The 15,310-nt window shown below is 38.5% G+C and overlaps 1 protein-coding gene across 5 annotated transcripts in view; it reads right to left on the reverse strand.

The window, feature by feature from the left end:
- Positions 1-10,498, reverse strand: part of LOC136262038 (uncharacterized) — a 29,025-nt gene extending 18,527 nt beyond the window's left edge. For 3 of the 5 annotated variants that reach the window (XR_010704083.1, XR_010704084.1, XM_066056166.1), the window contains exons 1-6: positions 10,037-10,062; positions 9,763-9,882; positions 9,598-9,718; positions 3,204-3,436; positions 2,635-2,827; positions 489-626 (exon numbers count right to left, since the gene is read on the reverse strand). Coding sequence is in view for 3 of the 5 variants with exons in the window: in XM_066056166.1 (XP_065912238.1) it covers positions 489-626; positions 2,635-2,827; positions 3,204-3,436; positions 9,598-9,718; positions 9,763-9,882; positions 10,037-10,047 (816 nt within the window). In the remaining 2 variants the exon portion in view is untranslated. Of the gene's footprint in view, positions 1-488; positions 627-2,634; positions 2,828-3,203; positions 3,437-4,167; positions 4,348-9,597; positions 9,719-9,762; positions 9,883-10,036; positions 10,063-10,479 lie in introns of those variants that run through there. The other 2 variants (XM_066056167.1, XM_066056168.1) reach the window with 2 other exon arrangements.
- Between the last annotated feature and the right edge of the window lie 4,812 nt (positions 10,499-15,310).

Below are 15,310 nucleotides of genomic sequence, written 5' to 3' on the forward strand. Positions count from 1 at the left end.
TATGCCAATCACATTTAAAATCATGACAGTGTGACCATTAAAATGCATTAACATCAATGAGGCTATTTCTTGATTGCCTCTCTAGATTTCACTTTTTGGGGGCTGTAGCTTGGCTGTTTTGGTATAGATTAATATAACTGCAGCCATTTCTTGTTTATCACCCCTTGATGTGACATCTTGTCCTAACTACTTGCAGCACAATATCTTGATATGACGGCTGAATTCGAAATCAAATAAAGCATCCACAAATTAAGACGAAGTGAATGATAGAATAAAATGGACAAATACCACCTGTCATGTACCTGGCCACCCTCACCAGCATCCCTTGGCCACACAACACAACACTGTGTCTTAGACTCTTTAACGTATAACAAAAAAAAAATTAACACAGATACTTTGTGCATATGCAAGCACTTCACTAATATTAACACTGGTGCATGTAACATCTATAGCTATTCAGGATTATGTTTGGTGTACACATAGCTTACTTTGATCTGAGTCGGTTTCATGGTAGAAGGTGTAGCAAACAAGTAATCCTTCTCAGAAGGATGTGGTGGGTACTCCTGATAGAATCTCTTCTGTATGTGAGTCACTGCATCCATGGCTAGCTCTACACTGTTCACACCCTAAAATACAATTAAACAATCATGTACAGGTTTCAAAACTTTTACAGCAGGTAACAACTATACTGGTATATTAAAAATTATTAATTTAAAAATGAAGTAAGTATCCAAGAGATGAATGATGGTATTACAACATAACTTGGTGGGAAAATCCCTACATTGGCATGTTATAACAAGGATTTTGTTTAATGCCAAAGCAGGGATTTGCTATGCTGTAATACCATCATTCATCTCTTGTTTCACTTTTAAGTTTATAATTTTCAATATACTAGTTTGTTTGGTTTTACAGCTACATATACATGTGACTGTTGTATTAGGGTGACTGCTGTATTAGAGTATCTCAAGTCAGCCTTTTACAACCAGGGGGTGTGTCACTATTTCATTGTGCTACCATACAAATAGGCCAATAAAAATGGGATGTGTCATCATGATACATTGTTAAGAGGCGTGGTCTCGGTGCTCAATCATTATAAATCAACCAAAACCGTGTTAATAGACATGGCACTGAACCTATTGTGAGGTTACAGGTATCTACCGAGTGTAAGCACTTCAATAAGTTTATGGCATTTAAATATGCTGTTCAAGGAAAGGAAAAATTATTGCCTCAATGATTATGGTTTCATTGCATGGAGAAGGAAGAGAGACTAGCCTGATTGAAGATAAAAGAAAAAAACAAGGGGCAGAGAGCACACACTCATCGGAACCCCAAAAGGCAAATTCCACTGGTGAGTTTGTTATTGTGGCATAAAATAGTGGCCATGCACTGCTTTGTTTGGCCTCCAACCTTGCGACAGGCTGGAAGACTAAATCCGAGTTTTAGTGATTTTATTCAATTCTATATCCAGCTGCCTATTAACATTTTCTTGTTTTTAATGCAGCATTTGATACTAATATCATTCCGTAAAGGTGATTTCCATTGCATAAGATGTCTCTAGGATGATTTTTGAAGGTGGAATTGTGCAGCACATGTCATTTTTGGGGGAATCCTTAAACAGTACTACTGTACTGTCTGATATGTATGAATGATACTAACAAACAAATGGCATTGCACAAGGCTACTGTACACAACGTATGTCACAAGTACAATGTACTAAATTCTTTGTATTGCAAATGGTATAGAAACAATGCTACATAAACATACAAATCAGAGACAACTATAACAATGGCCGGTCACTGGAGTTTTGGGCAGTCCATTAATCCTTTTGGTTGGTCATTATTGTATTAATGTCTGGTCATTAGCCCTTGAACCCACATGGTCAGACGTTTCTAACTCTATAGGCCTTTTTGTTTAAGGCAGTGGAATGTTGTGGTTAGACTGTGACGACACAATTTGTCTATGACGTGGCTTCCGGAGTGCGATGTTGCCTTCAATAACTAATACATTACCATTGATATTGGCAGTGTTTATACCAGTACAGCTGCCGTATACGTATATTGCTAACAATTTCGTATGAATGGGTAAGCGTTGGCGAGTGCTAGCCTAAGACTATATATTAGCACAAAATTTATTCATTGAGCTACTTGGAATAATTAGTTCTTATGAAGCCATATAGAATAGCATCTGGCTTTTTTGTTAGGCCATGAATACCTATTGGATTGTTGCAGACTGGGTTGGTACGTTGGTTTGACACAGATAACGATAACAAGTTTAGCTGCAAAACCCTTCAATAACCAGACAACAGCTTTATGGACTTATTCCCCTAGATAAGGCATGCTTTGCATGATAATAACTATAATTGTCCCTGCAAATCAACAAACAATCAATTGGAGGAACATACACACACGCGTGCACACACAGAGGCACAGACAGACAGACAGAAGCAAAGCATCCTCTCCTGCACAGAAAGCACGATGTGTATGTATGATGTAAGCTGTGTTGTTGATTTGCAAGGCCAACATGAGACACAGTAACACGCACGCACTCACACTCACTCACTCACACACACACTCACACTACACAACACACACACACACACACACACACACACACACACACACACACTACACACACCTTATGGGGCAGTCCAGAATGGAATAATCTTCCACGACACTTCAGTGTCCACATGGCAGCAGAGGCCGTCCCTAGACAAGGATGACCATCAGCAGAATCTACCCAATAAACTGGTCCATCCTTCAAGTGGTCCAACTTTCCATTCTTCAACAACATCTCTACCCCCACATCTGGTATAGTGCTGTTCTCTTCACTGCAAATCAACACAACTGTGTATGTACTTCTACTGTATACAGTGCATACACATAGTGTAAGGAATTTTACAAGCTAGTAGGGATCATTACAATGTAAAGTGCTTATTAGAACACACTTTGATATTTAACAAGGTCACTACACCTTTGGTTCTTCACAATTTTAGAAATCTACACAAAACCTACACATTTTCACAAATAAAGTTGACCAGAAATAGCACCAAGTGAAACCAACTATCACCTATCACAGAGATATCATGATTCACCCACACACTATACCACAAAACAGTTGATAATTAACACACCCATTTGTGTATTCTGTTACCTGTGTTCCTAAACAAATTATACACAAATTGTAACAATTATCTGTTTACTTACCATGCAATAAACACAGCTACTATTTTACGCTTCAGTTTTGGTTTCTTCTCAGCCAACTGAATGAACAGCTCGGTAACCATGGCAACATGTCCTAGACAGTCAGTAGTTCCTCGTCCATACAACTTATCTCCCTCAATTGTCAGTTTAAATGGGTCACGTTCCCAAGTCTCAGGGTTAGCAGGTACCACATCAAGATGACTACCAATAAATGCCATTGTACCTTTCTCATATCCCTACATATTAAAACAAATATTTTGCAATACCAATGAACTAAGAGGTACATTACAATTAGGGCTGAGCGATACTGCCGTTTTAGTATCACGATCGATACTAAAGCCACTATTCACGATACTGAATAGTTCACGATACTTACAAATGTCAATCATAGCTGGTGCTATTACATATTCCTGCAGGAAGTCTTTAAAAGTAGCATCAAATTAGCCACTGTCATCCTTGTTTACAGTAACAGTTATTGTAACACATGCTTTGAAGTTATGTTATGGTGTTCACACCTCTCTGTAGGGGTAACCAGGTTATGACTTACAAGGATTCTTGAGTCTAGTACTACATAACAAATGAATTTTTTTAATGACAGTAATGTACAGGTATGGTATCACGATAGTTAATAACAAAATATTGTGATATCGATACTTTCAAAATATCGCGATATATCGCTAAATCGGTAGTATCGCTCAGCCCTAATTACAATGAATAACTTTGCTAACATAAATATGCATGTCTATGGTTGAAGTGGTGCTGTTACACAGCACTCTGGGGTATAGACCAAAATTATAGACCAAATTACAGAATAATTTATGAATTATGAAATACACTAAATTACAATATTTACAAATCTAATTATCTAGCTGAATTATTATTATTATTATTAGCACTTTACAGTGACCAGCACTGAAGGTCTGACAGCAACATGTACTGCAGCCTTAGGATTACCTTAATTAATTACCTTAATGCTAATCGTTGATTAATTGCTAGAAAGGGAAGCTATTAATTGCCTAGTTTTTAGAAGTAGCACAGTATCAACTTGTTACAGTGCAGTTGAATAAAATGTTTTACACCACTTCTTGTCATTATCTTATCATCCTTTCGAAGTTGTGTCAGCTCCTTTCAAATCAAGCTACAGATAGCTGTATTCCTTGTCACACCTACTTGTGGGCAAGTACGTGGCTGTGAATAGAGCTTCTCACTACCTACAGTTTGGCTGAAATAGTCAATAACACAGTAAAGATAGTATAGATTAAGTCATCATGCTTGGATTGACTTGCTATAGAGCCACTTTGAAAAGCTAAGCAAGTACTCTAGTGTCAAATTCTAAGTTTAGATACAATAAAGCAAGTATTTGGCATGCGTGGATCATAACAAAGAGACAATATTATAAGGAAATTAGATGACAGTAACTCAAACAAACCACATATTATGCACAGAAGTATCTTCTCAACTGTTTTATAGTGCATCTATTGTATTTTCTCATGCAAATTGTTTAGAGAAAGCCTCAAGGCTGCCTTGTTCATGTAAGTATGGGAGACACCTCCTTTCATTTGAAGGAATTTGTAACTCGTTATTTCTGGTAACCTAAAAAGCCAGATATGCCATTTTCCAGTTGTTTTACACCCACACACACCCACCCACCTACCCACACACACACCACATATAACCCGTTGTGAAAGGCATCCATACTGTCTTCAGGAACTCACTTTACCCATCCTTCAAGCTGGCATGAATAAACTAAAAGCTTACCTATCTGGTTAATGCTGGTTCTATGCAACCTTCATTTCTCATATACAGGCTGCTTTTAGCATAAACCATTTTGCTTATGTGGGTGCAGAAAGACAACAAAAAATATACAAACATTCGAATAATACACACTAGGGCTGAAACGGATAGCAACTTTTACTATCCGGATATCCTGAACAAAACCTATCCGGATATCCTACGGATAGTGACATCATCACTTGCTATAGAAACATTTTATAGTTTATTGTAAACATCCTTGTTTTACTAGTACTAGAAGCAAACAAACATTAACATGATAGCAAAAGGTTTGTGGTAATGTTACACTGTTACTTTGCACCGTCTGTAACAAGATTGGCAGCTGGAGAAAACATGAATACAAGATGTAGCAGTTGCTACAAGACCTTTTCCAGGTACAACTAGTCGTAAAGAACTCTTTATAAGGTAATAACTATTCTGTTACAACTTCTTCAGCAACATTCACAGCCTCGCTTCGTAATTTAGCGATGGGCGTGGTCGCGAGCAAGCTGATTAACTTACCAGGCTGCTGTTAACTTCACACAATCTAGCTTAGCTAACTCTCCATGATGAAAATTGATTCATCTAGTGATGAGAAAGTTGGACAGATAAATGGCTTTAAGTTATTACTATCCGCTTGGCTTCAGAGTATTATCCGGATAGTAAATTATTATCTGGATATCCGGATAATACGGATATCTGTTCCAGCCCTAATACACACACAGTTTTTTCGAAAATCAGGAAACCAGCATGCACCTACAATGTGAGCATACGCCTGGTTAAAAATAAGATATATACATTCCCAGGTGATGAAATTCCAACAATAATGCAAGAGTACATAATAATATACCAAAAAAAGTGAACAAACTAGTGAATTTAAAAATTGTTAATTTAGAAATGGAAGTAGGGATCAAGCGATAAAAACTACTGAAACAAGTGATTTGAATGATGGCAACTATTACAACATAGCTTTGTGGGGAAATCCTTACATTGGCATCTCACCACGTCACCATATATGTTCAATGCCAAAGTAGGGATTTCCCCACAAAGCTATGTTGTAATAGTTGCCATCATTCAAATCACTTGTTTCAGTAGTTTTTATCGCTTGATCCCTACTTCCATTTCTAAATTAACAATTTTTAAATTCACTAGTTTGTTAACTTTTTTTGGTATAGGTATATAGCTATTATTGATCTTTGGCACTGACTGCTCTATTAGAGTATCTCGATCTTGCTGCTTGCTTTATGCAAGCTGCTCAATTACTAAATTGAAAGGCATGCAGGGTTTCTATCTCCTGTTTTCTACAATTAGTTACAGCTGGACCATTAATAATGGGCATGGTCCACTGATCGTTAAGTACGAGCGCGCGCTCTGATTGATAAGGGCGTGGCCGTGTGTTCTTACTTCACTAGGCTGTTTGATCGCTTTGCAAGTGTTGCTATACAGGCATCTACTTGCCCTTACAGTACGGAATCCGTTATTAGTTTTGTGGCGTCCGAATACGGCTGCTCTAAGGAAAGTGTCGATACGAATTATTAACGCCTCCGTGACTGGAAAAGAAGAAGACGATCCGTAATTGAAGATAAAAGGAAAGGCAAAGCGCAGAAGGCAGACACTCGTCGGAACCCGAAAAGGCACATCCCAGCAGCGAGTTAAATATTGTGGCATAGAATGGTGATCCTTCGCTGCTTCGTTTGGCCTGTAGCCTTGCGAATGTGGTCAGGCAGGCAGGCAGGCAGACGAAAATTTCTGTTTTAGCGATTTTTTAGAAATAAAATTCCAGCACTTTTCTAGTCGTTTCCTGATATATATAACGCTAGAAATAAAGTTAGAAACTTGAAGACTCTTTAGTAAAAGGTTTATTTGCTGTGTGAGATATTTCTAGGATGATTTTTGAGGGATCGAAATTTGAGGCGCGCGCCAAATCCACCCGGATCCCTACTTAAACAGTACTATCGTACTGTTTGATGATGAACTCTTGTACCATTTGATGCACTTGCAACTGGGATCAAAATTTTTGTTTGTTAAAAGTTTGCCTTCATCACTTGTCTTACCTATAAAACTTCCATTGCCAACTATAAAAATCTCTAACTAAAAGTTGGCGTGCTTGATCACAGCTTTGAGACATCTTGATCATTTGATTCACTGCAAAAGCCTCTTGATTGCTTGACTGGATCTTGACCCCTGTCATGTTTCAACAGACAGAATAGAAGACTAGTGGTATTCTTAACTACCTGAGGGATCAACAATGCCCCCCACAAAACTACAATATTTAAGGATTTCAAAAATGCTTCAGTATTTCAATTATTGAAATTTTTGCCTCAATTGTTCACCTGGATGTTTTCACTTCTGGAAATGGGAAGTAGCCAACAGGGACCACAAGAACAGAGACACAGATATACTTTGCACAGATTGATTAATGCATAGATCAATGGAACAGCTATAGCACTGTCAAAGCCAGTGTTGGGGCAATTATTTATTAAAAGTAACTCGTTACACATTACATATTACTTGCAACTGAACTATTTAGTTACAGTTACATATTACCCATTATTATTACATATTATATTACTTTGTGTCCACATCCTTAAGCTATCACGTGTGCAACTACCACCTTATCACGTGACATGATTGCGTTGTTGGACAATGTGTAAATCTTGGTTATAAGTAAGAAGCTGGTGAATAAGCTTCATTTAGTAGGCTTCATTACTTCATTGTGGCTAGGCGTTACTCAGTGGATTACTAACGAGATTAGTAACTTTGTTACTAGTAGTAATAATATTACTTAATATTAGACTCGTAACGTGTTACATTCATAGATAAAGTAACTTGTGTTACTGTATAGCAGGTTTTTATTGTGAGGACTCTAATGTTGCGATTTGGGCACTTCGCAATATTAAAATTCACGACATATTTTATCACGTGGAGTTTTGTTGATCGTGAGTTTTTTAGCACCTGTAAAACTGCTGTATAACGGCTCAATCAGTGTGCTTGTTCCCTATACAACACATGTTTCTTCACCAAACATCGCTGAAGATGGCTGCCCTACCCGTTTCCTGGAGAACTTCAGGCGCCTGCACCACTTCATTGTGGATACAAGCATAGATACAAAGTAACACGGCAAGCATGACAAAATTCCACTGCTTTCCATCTCGTATGCGAACATAGTAACAAATTCGCACAAGGAATTTAATATTGCGAATTTATCACCTCGCAAGATTAAGTGTCGCGTGATTTTATTTTCGCAGGTAAATTTGTCCACGAGAAAAACCCGCCATATGGTATATTACAGCGTATTATATAGTTATACAATGGGCACGAGTGCTCTGCCTGATATAAATGTACGAGCCTGAGGGCCATCAGGCCCGAAGGCAAGTACGTTTATACAGGCAGAGCACGAGTGCACGTTGTATAACTGTTATGTACCACTCACCTAATAGGTGGGGAGAGTCTCGCAAGACAGCTGTAACACTTATAAAGGCCAGGTTTCTAACATCGATTGTGGGTAACCAAGCCGAACGTTGCGATGACGTTCCCTCTACAGTACTGCAGCCACCTGAGATATTGAAAGCTAGTATGCTATGGGTTATATCACTAACCTGCATTCGCTGTTCAATTCTCATCATGTAGTGCTCAGCATGCCAGCGTGATCACTCAATCACCATATAGACTAAGCACCAGGCTAATCGCCATAGTGATTCTCTCTCTAGCGAAAAAAATACGGTTTAAGTAAACAAAACCTAACTACAAAACGATACTAGTCTAATTCTTACTATTCACACTGGTTTAACTCGAATCTGGTGGCATGACAAAAACTGGTTACCACAATCGAACGTAAAGGTGAGTATTATTTAAAATATAATAGTTTTATTGAGTCATTGTCAAAGTGGACTACAGTTTAATCTGGCACCAGACTAGTAAGGTGTATAAGTACGTTTATATATATGTAGACTAAAGCTGTGGCCACCACGTTGGCTTTTTCAATCGCCATTGGCTGCTTGATAAACATTATACGTATTGATGATGTTATGGCCCACAATCGACCTTTACATGTCAGGCTATAAAAGAATCCGAGTGATCTGTGAAGTGTCTTTCCACCTATTAGGTGAGGTGTCGTAGTGGTCTTGGCCACCAGCACTTGTGCTATGCTGCACAAAACCGCAGCTAGTGCAATATCTGTATATTGCACTGCGGTCAGTGCATTATAACTTATAATACACTTGTTGCAGTCTACAAAACTGCAACCAGTGCGTTATAAGTTATAATGCACTCGCTGCAGTGCAATATGCAAATGATGGCACTGGCAGTGCCTTTGAACTGCCCACGCAGAGTGGTACATTTTGTTATATCACTTAGTTACCACAAAAGTAATAATTATTATGTAACGCGTTACCCCCAATACTGGTCAAAGCCATCCATGAAGTCTTGCTCAAAGCCATCTTCTTTGTCATAGTTTTAGTCATTGAGTTTCATGAGTCATGAGTGGATGGAAACAAAAATAACTAATTTTGTGCATGATTCCAGCCAGATTTCAGGATTTATAAATATTTAGTCAAATTTTCAGATTGTGTATACGAGACCTAGGTCATTAGCAACCCCTCGCAATTTCCATACATAGACTACTCACGTTCTCATATTCGATCATTAGGTTTCCTCTCCCTTCAACATATGATACATGGTCCACCTTCAAAATACCTCCATTTTCCTTCACGTACGGCTTCATAACGTCCAGCAGATGTTTGATAGCCCTATACATTAGCGTGTAACATCATATGATATCTGCATATTATACCTGTCTTCCTCTGGAACATGGCGCGGTGGGTTGTTCTGAAGGAACTTCGATTCTCCGATTAGGTTTATAAGCAGTTTCACATAACGTTCTTCGTTAAATCCAATTTCAAGCGACATTTCTCTAAGTAAATTTTACAACCATAAATAAATATTTGTAAGGCAACGCTGAAACAGCGAAATTAATGCAGAGGAACAGGCGCTTAAGTTTGGAATGTGGCTTAAAGCTGAGACCGGTAATTTCAAATCTATTGTCTTTTTCCGAAATAAGCAAGTACCTTATCACCATCTCGTAGTTGTAGAGCTATACCTTTCCCCCCTTCATACAATGCGAGACATGTACATCTATTTTTGATGACGGTCAAGGTGGTTATTTACAATAATGGCCTGATTGCGGGTGTGTCCGTTACGTATGAGATCATGTGTCCAAAGTGGTTTTAACCGGTCTGAGTGGTGTGTCGAGTCGTGGCATTTTACAGTAAACGAGATACCAAGAGTACATAATAATAGAAGAGGGAGGAGAGTGTCTAACTCTCAATATAATCTATACAAACACACTGCGCTCAAACCCTCCTACTTCAATCCATAAAACTTCTAGTAATAAATCAATACCTTTAAGTGAACAGAAGAGGTGGGGACTATTCTACGGAACGGAACGGAACGGAATTATGGACTAAACTGCGGAACGGAATGCTTTCTCAGATTGAAGCTTGCAGCTTACCATTGCTGTACAAGTTATCAGTGGCACTTCCAGCAGGTAATCAAACGTACCCCGAGAAAGATAAAACGAATTTAAGGATCGATTGTGGGTTTTTGTTGGTTGTCATTAGTAACGAAGTACTAATTGTGGGAATAGCTGACTCAGTGTGTTCATCTTCGGATATATCAAGTAGGGAACTTAATGCATGACTTGTTTTTACTAGTATGTGAGTTATTTTTACTTACTTGACTTTAGAATGTACAGTCTGAGGCCCAGCCTTTCTAATCGGCATAAATCAGTATGTGTATAGCTACACTACAAAGGAAACAAGTATGGTGACAAGCTGAATCAACTCAGTCTAAGCAGAATCTAAAGGAATTTTGTGCAGTGTGTGAGGAGCAAACATTCAGATACCTCAAGGAGGCTATATTGTGTGAACATCAATGATTCATTAACAGAGTAGTGGACTATTGTCAGATATCTCAGCCTGCGTACTGAGTTGAATTCTGGATGGGGTCTATTTTACAGAATGGAATGCTTTCTGAATCAACTTGCAGCTTGGCTAGCTGCTATCATTGCTGAAATTGCATTTTATCAGTGGAACCTTCAGGAAAATGGAATAGGATAATTATAAAACATTAATTAAGTGATTGTTTAGGTAATCATGACTTTATTCAGTCTAATAAACAGAATATATGGTTGATTGAGTGAGGTATCACTTTCAGAATGTTCAGACGACCAGTGATGAGATGCATGGATTCATCGAATTTTTGTTGTGGTTGGAGACATTAAATATCCAAAAGCAAACTGACTGTATAATATTAATTCACTTTCTTTATATTTTCTCAATTTTGAGCCTGTATACAAATAATTGAATTTTCCTTGTCAAGAGAAATCCTAGAATAAGATGGGAGAGAAACTTATCTTTGTTTACCTATACTGTACAACCAAGAGTTCGTAATACTGATTTGTATGGGGGAGAGTGTCTAACTCTCAGTATGGCCTGTACAAACACCCTGCGTAAAGTTCACCTTCATCAAATCAACACCTTTACTGGGGGGTAGAAAACTGGTGATTAGTGTTGCTGAAGAAGGTAAAGCCTTTGTTCTGAAATAAGGCCGAGGTGTTACTTTATAATTAAGCAGGGTGTTTGGTGAATGTTAGACACTCTCCACCTTATTATGAACTCTTGGTGCAACTTCAAAGGAAACATACAGATGAATCAATAAAATCACTACAGTAAGGTGAATTACAGACTAGTGAGATCTTGGTTAATTAATGACAGTGGTTGGAGATTAAGTGTGGTAGCTTCTTGTTCTTGAATATGTTGCAAAGTGGAAGTACAAATCAAAATGGGATATCAATTTCATTATGAAAAATTTGTATACATAAATAATCTAGCATTACTATTTCATTTGTCCTCCACTTAAACATGCTACAACAGTACTAGTGTCAGTACATTGGCAGTGAGTCTACCTTGAAATTTCAACTCTAGAGTAGTTCCAACACAGGACAGCCCGCACTGTAACAAATACATGTGATCCCATTGTAATTTCATGGACCAGCTGGACTGGGAATCACTTGAAAATAGACGAACAAATTTAACCTGTTTCGTTTGAAGTGAAGCATGTGAAATGTTACACTTAAGAAATCCTAGGATTCTTAGGTGGTATGTAATTAATGTGTGTTCCATTTCAGGTCTGACTAGATACATTGAAATTACAACACATCCTGGTCCAAATCACATTTGCCTGGTGACTACGGGCATGGTTTCACATGTGGCTTATAATAGAGATTTGGCTGATCTTGGAGTTCTGGCATTTAGCCTGATTCAAGGCTAGCAGTCAGACACATCCTTGAATTGTGCAACAGATAAAATCAGCTCACTATCAGGGGTTAATCTAGGGGGGGGCACAGGCCCCCTCTGGGTTAGCTATTGCCCCCCCCTAGGTTTATACCTAAAGCCTTGAGAAATGGAAAGGTTTAATTGATCCCAAAGTTGTATAATCCAATGGTCAATATTCAATGGCATCACAGTAAAATTTCACCAAAATTGAGTATATTTACACCTAAATTTTCAAAATTTTCCTGGGGGAGCATGCCCCCAGACCCCCCTAGAATCCGAAGCGACTTACTTCGCCCCCCTCTAGGTTAATAATCTGGGTTGAGCCCTGACTATTGAATACGGCATTAGTACACTGCACCAGCTGTTAATATATAAATAACTCCATGCATACACTTCAGTGATGTTTGCAGAATATACCCTCCTTGCGGTCTGCCAAAATATTTGCTCCTCACACACTGCACAAAATTCTTCAAGTATTAATTCATCTGGCTCTTTCCTGTTACCAGTATCTTCCTGCTTGCTTTATTTATACACTGACTTATGACTTGAAAGACCGGCCCAGACTGTTTTCTAAAGTCTAAATAAGAAAAACAGCTCACATAAAGTTCCCTTCCGTATGGATGAACATCACTGATACAGCTCATCCCACAATAATACTTCGTTACTAATGACAACCAACAAAAACCCACAATCGATCCGTTAATTCTTTTTGTCTTATGTTTAATCACCCACTGGAGATGCCACTGCTAACTTATAAGGGAAGTTTCAGCAATGGTAAGTTGCAAGCTTCAATTTGAGAAAGCGTTCCGTTCCGTGGTTTAGTCCATCATTCCGTTCCGTTCCGTTCCGTTCCGTAGAATAGTCCCCACCAACAGAAGACTGTATTTCCTAATTGAAGCAGTAGAAGTGCTACAACCTCCTTCATAGAGCAAGCCATTTGTCACCTTTGGTGGCTATAGTTGATTGTGTAAGGTCTGAGCGCAGTGAGTTTGGTGAATCCACTGAAGTTAGACACTCTCCTCCCTACTCTATTATTATGGAGATACTAAATGTGTGTTACAACATTACTATGAAATCAAGACGATCGGCTTCGTTGTTGATGATTAGCTTGTTCATTATAATCCTCACCTTCACATACTATGGCTGTGAATGGTACCGGTGGGGCGAAGTTCATGATCTCGTTCGTCATAAATACAAAAATGCAGCGTTGGACAATTGCGACAGCTTTAGAGCGTTCAGGACACACGAAACAGGTATTGGTGAACTTCCTGTAGAGATCGTTAATGGTGTAAAGACATTTGTGTTCTTCATGGGACATTCACGGAGTGGGCACAGCATTATCGGTACTATCCTGGACAGTCATCCACACATTGTCATAGCTCACGAATCAGGGATTTTAACACGTGTTCTCAACAGACGATGTGCTGACAAGTCGTTTGTCTTAAATGAAATCTGGAGAGGTTCATGTTCGAATAGGACAAAATATGCTGAAAGTACCACCCGGAAAGGATACACTCTTGGTATAGATGAGCTTTACCAAGGAAAATATTTGGATCACATTGAAGTAGTGGGTGAAAAGCAAGGTTCCTCAGCAAGTTTGTTGTATGCAAGAAGTCCCAATAGATTTCAAACGTTGCTTGACAAATTAAAGTCAACTCTCCATGTACCTATTAAAGTGTTGCATGTTGTCCGCAATCCATACGATAATATTGCCACTCTTGTTTTATATAGTAGTTACGATGTTATGCAAGTCACTAAATTAAAATATAGCAATGAAACAATTAATGTTACTCCTGAAGTAATTGATAAACAGATTCGTACGTATTTTGTGCGTTACAAAGCAATAGAAGAAGCTGAAAAAGTGCTTAATTTAGACTTGATGAGAATACATAACGTGGAGTTTGTTTCTCAGCCAAGAGTAGTGATTGGTAAACTGTGCAAATTTCTGGGAGTCGGTTGTTCTGAGGAGTTCATTAACAAATGCAGTGAAAAGATTTTCAATAAAGAATCGAAAACACGTTACAAACTGAAATGGCAGGATTATCAGATTGAAGAAATTAAAGCAAACATTCAGAAGTTAGACTCCTTGTCAGGATACGATTTTAACTCCTGAGTTTATTTTTAGTTTTTAGCAAGCATTTATAACAGCAGGTTGGCTGATATATTTATGTATATCATGTATTTATCAGTTATCTGTATGTATTTATATACCATGATGACGTCAAGCTTCAGAGGAGCCACCAGTTGTATATTAGGCATGATGGAGAACCATTATTAGGTAAATAGACGTCAAACCACAGGTATACCTACTTGGAAGAGTATATACGTACTCACCTGTGGTTGAGGAACATGACATTAGTGTGTGCCATGCCCATTTGCAGGCTAATAGCCCATGGCGGGTGTCACCTATATGACCAATCATCCAAGCCAGTGCAGGCTAATAGCTCACACTGTGCCAGGTGATCAATTATCCCAGCCAGTTCAAGTACAATCACTGGATTCATTTTATAGGCATACCTCACAACTTTGATGATGGGTGGCAGCAGGTAATGTTGCACCTGTTTGTTGATATAAACGGACATGCCCTGGGGATATACGGAAATATATATACTAAGTGCCACAATTGATTGTTGTGTTGTGAGCAAACTCAATTGCTAGAGGAAGCCTATGAGTAAGTCTACAACACGCCAAGCTATTGCAAAGTACTCATGAGTTACTTAGTTTGTATGCGTATGGTGTGTTAGTAGTATAGTGTTTTAATTATGAGACATAGTATATATCATACCACAACTACTTTGGTGTAGTGCACTCCTCATCCTCAGTCATTGGAAATTTAAACACTTCAGCCTGGGGTTTGTCAACAGTAAATTTCCCCAACTTCGCATTTGGGGTATATACAAGTGTATAAGTGCAATACACATTGTAGTTTATGTATTTACAAACAGGGGCGTAGCTAGCCAGAAGGTGATGGAGGGGCAGGCATACCCCACAAAACACTCAAAATCA

This window comes from Dysidea avara, chromosome 7 (genome assembly GCF_963678975.1).
Source record: "Dysidea avara chromosome 7, odDysAvar1.4, whole genome shotgun sequence".
NCBI classification, from domain to species: Eukaryota; Metazoa; Porifera; class Demospongiae; order Dictyoceratida; family Dysideidae; genus Dysidea; species Dysidea avara.